Source organism: Gavialis gangeticus, unplaced genomic scaffold (assembly GCF_001723915.1).
Source record: "Gavialis gangeticus isolate Ggan-Ray unplaced genomic scaffold, GavGan_comp1, whole genome shotgun sequence".
Lineage (NCBI taxonomy): Eukaryota > Metazoa > Chordata > Crocodylia > Gavialidae > Gavialis > Gavialis gangeticus.
In genome coordinates this window covers 293,972-298,013 of record NW_017729002.1, presented here as the reverse complement: position 1 = coordinate 298,013, position 4,042 = coordinate 293,972, and the positions used below count along the sequence as shown (strand labels likewise).

Sequence of the window (4,042 nt, the reverse complement as noted above, 5' to 3'; positions counted from 1 at the left end):
AGACCCGTTGTCTGCTCCTCTGTGCCTGCCCTCTGTACCTCCACCCCTGCCTGTACTTGCCCCCATTCCCTACTCCCCCTTGCAGCCTACCCCTTGTACCCCCATGTCTTGTCTGCTCTTTCTCCACTCCCTGCACCATTCCCTGCATCTCCACTTCCCCCAACAGATGTAAAGAAATTCACATAAACTGTTATCCTATGATGCAACACTTTGTTTTACACTGGTGCCTAGAAGTTCTTGTTATGAACCTAGGGCCCCATTGTGCCATGAGCTGAACAAAACATAGGGCAGAAATACAATCTTTCTCCAAACTAGCTTAGAGCTTCTAAGAAAAGAGGCAACAGATTAATGCAGATTGGGAAAATATCAGGACAGTTTTCGTCTGCAGGCAAGGCAGGGATTTCAGCATGCAAGCTGCTACTACCGCTGTGAAGTTGTTTATAAACATCACCAAAAAAATGTTTTGAGTAGGATTTTAAGGAATTATATGTACATTCACCCTTAACTGCTTTTTTGCACTGAATTTTTAAATGTATTTTGTTTCAGGACTTAGTATACTATTTTTCTATTTGAACATTATTGTTATTAAAACAGCATAAATGATGATATGCTTGTCATTTTTTTTAACAGATATGAGGAATGTAAAGAAAAACTAGTGCCATTTTTAAAGAAAGTTGGCTTCAATCCCAAAAAAGATATTCACTTCATGCCCTGCTCAGGATTGACTGGAGCAAATCTTAAAGAACAATCGGACTTCTGTCCTTGGTATATGTACGTATCATAATGTTTACTAATAAGTTGGGGAGTTGGTAATAGTTCTGTAAAGACATTGCTGCAATAAAGTTAAACAGAAATATAGCTTGAAATATTTTAGTCATTTCCAATATACTAGCCAAAAATATGCTTGAAAGAAGATGATCAGGGCAAGAGGGAATACAAACCAGTCTAAGTGAACAAAACAAACATTTGGTTAACTGCAGAAAGATTTCACTGCAAAACTATTCACAAGCTATAACATTTTCTTTGCCTTCTGAGGTTCTGAAAATTCTCTGCTACTTCTAGTTTTCTAGTAGTTTCATGTTGGACGTGTGGCTAGAGTAAATAATAGTTTATATAGAACTTTAACGTAATTGGCTACAAGCCCAGTCCCCACTTAATACTATGTTTGCCAGTATGGTTCAGGGCAATTAAACGATGTTAATAAAAACACATTTAGAAGTAGCTCTCTGTGCCCACACTTCTGGAACAGATTTAGCCTGCCTAGCAAGATTCTCAAAGAGATAATGAACTGGTCTATAATTAGTACTGATCTGATATCAGACTGATTGTATCAGTGCACCTCTAGTTTTATACAAGAATTCTGCTGTCACTTGTCCCACAGCTCTGAAGAGTTAGCTGAATGTAGACATGGATGGTTGGAGTTCTAAGAAAATTATTTAGCCCCTGTGACTTCACTTATGGCTCAGTACAAGGCGTAGGGGGGCAGGCAGTCCAGGGTACAGGTTTAACTTGAGACCAGCTACATGTGCAAAGTGAGAGATGAAGCTTTCACTTTCAGTAGAGACTTAAGTGAGATGAAACTGAGAGATGAAAGAGAGAGCTTAATTGCATGCTGTGAATGCAAACAATATTAACACTTTGCAGGACCATTTTTGAGTTATGCTAACATGGACATAAATGGTGGTCATGTTTGTCGTGTTAAGGATTTTGTTTTAAGTTCTTTAGTTTTGGACCTTTTTCCTTGGGTCATTAAGAAAAAATTCAGCTTGATTCAGAGTTTTAAACCACATGAATATAACTAAATGAATGACTTCACTTTTCTAGAGGATTACCATTTATTCCATATCTGGATAATTTGCCAAACTTCAACCGCTCAGTTGATGGACCAATCAGGCTGCCAATTGTCGATAAATACAAGGTAAAAATAAAAATACTAGGATTCAGTTGGTTCTGTTCTCCATGACTAGATGGACCGTGCATTTCACTGGTTTGTTTTATTTTCTTTTCTGGGTAGGGTTTTGGGAGGTGGGGGCAGCAGTTAAGCATACCTGTTGTTCTGTTTTAATTAATGAATTAGAACTACAGAACTGACTGAAAGGAAGAGATGTTTTATTTTAGGAATCTCTGTTTTAATATTGCTTTAGAGGCTTTTCCTACTGGAAGGTAATAACTTGGGCCCCCTCTATACATTACAGGTAGTGCACAATTACCTGGCTAATTGCACAGTCAACTTGAGACCAGCTACATGTGCAAAGTAGTTATGACATAGCAAGAAGCATGATTGTGTGGATCACACATTAAATCCCATTGTGCCTTTATCTGCACATGTAGAGAGAGCCTTAAATGCAGTAATTTTAATTCATTTGATGTATTTGAATTGACTGTTTATGATTAAGTAGAAAAAATAGAGAAGTCCATTAAGGAAAGCAACTTTTTAATGATGTACATTTTTCTAATCTTTATAAAAAAGGATATGGGCACTGTGGTCCTGGGAAAGCTGGAATCAGGCTCGATTTGCAAAGGACAACAGCTTGTGATGATGCCAAACAAGGTATATCAGATCTTCACCTTCATATTTAAAAGTGTTTTAAGGGCCTTTGGCTTTCTCTGCCTTTTTAAAGCTTTTGCCATGGCAATGTTCAAACTAAAATATATAGAATGTAATACATCTGCATAAGAGTAGCACACATGCCACAAAATGGATGAAAATTATGTATTGTTTTGGAGTCATGCTTCCAGCAACAGTTTATAGAGAAAGAAGTGGCTGTCTCTGGCTTGATGAAACCCTTTTGAAACTTACTACTGATGGAATCTGAACTAATGCCACACTATTGTATCAATTAGAATATAGTGGGGTATAAATTTGCTAGATGTATGTGTATTTTTAATAGTTGACTGATGCAAGGAAACTCATTTGTTTTTATGCAGTTGTCAGGTTCATCACACTTATTGTTATATTACAAACCAGTCTTGTAAAGCAAAGCAAAGTATCTAATAGCTTGTATAGCTCTAATATACATTTGTATGAGTGATTTTTGTTGTTAATAAGTGCATTAAATGTTTCATATCAGCAAACTCCAATCTTGCTTTCTTTAAGCACAACGTGGAAGTTCTTGGAATCCTTTCTGATGATGTAGAAACTGATTCAGTAGCCCCAGGTGAAAATCTGAAGATCAGACTGAAAGGAATTGAAGAAGAAGAGATTCTTCCAGGATTTATACTCTGTGACCCTAATAACCTGTGTCATTCTGGACGCACATTTGATGCCCAGGTACAGCAACTGAAATATAATTCTAGTAATGATGGTGATAACATTAAAATAGACTTTGCCTATACTGACTCAATCAATGCTAATTTCTGATACTTTTTTTTTTTAGAAAACGTTATTTGTAGTTATTTTATAATGAATTGCTGAGATTTGTTTGACTTGAATTCTATTTCCCTTTACTGTTGCTATACAGAGTAGGGAATTTTAGTGACCACTTCACTAAGTAAAATTATAATTTGGGGTTTGGCAGGTATATGGAATAACAGATTTTTAAATATTTTGATGATAAAGTTGATATTGCATTGTTAGTCTTCTATGGTTTCATAGTTGGTAGGGTCAGAAGGGACCTGAGCAGATCATCAAGTCCGACCTTCTGCCATAGCAGGAAAGAGCACTGGGGTCAAACGACCCCGGCGAGGTGTTCATCCAGCCTCCTCTTAAAGACTCCCAGGGTAGGAGCCAGCACCACTTTGCTTGGAAGTTGGTTCCAGATCCTAGCTGCCCTGACAGTGAAGTCACACCTCCTGATGTCTAATCTGAATTTACCCTCTGCCAGCTTGTGACCATTATTTCTAGTCACTCCTGGTAGCGCTCAGGGGAACAAGGACTCCCCCAGTGCCTGCTGGTCCCCCCTGACTAGTTTGTAAACGGCCACTAGATCCCCCCTCAGCCTTCTCTTATGGAGGCTGAACAGGTTCAGGTCCCTGAGCCTCACCTCATAGGGCCTGCCCTGCTGCCCCCTGATCATGCAAGTGGCCCTCCTCTGGACCCTCT

General features: G+C 38.5%; 1 protein-coding gene across 1 annotated transcript in view; it reads left to right on the top strand.

Annotated features, from left to right (window-relative positions):
* The window catches only part of GSPT1 (G1 to S phase transition 1), a 38,416-nt gene that overhangs the window by 26,634 nt on the left and 7,740 nt on the right, over positions 1–4,042 (top strand). Inside the window, exons 8-11 of the mRNA XM_019507416.1 lie at positions 631–771; positions 1,825–1,918; positions 2,471–2,551; positions 3,098–3,271. Of these exons, the coding sequence (XP_019362961.1) occupies positions 631–771; positions 1,825–1,918; positions 2,471–2,551; positions 3,098–3,271 (490 nt within the window). The remainder of the gene's footprint in view (positions 1–630; positions 772–1,824; positions 1,919–2,470; positions 2,552–3,097; positions 3,272–4,042) is intronic.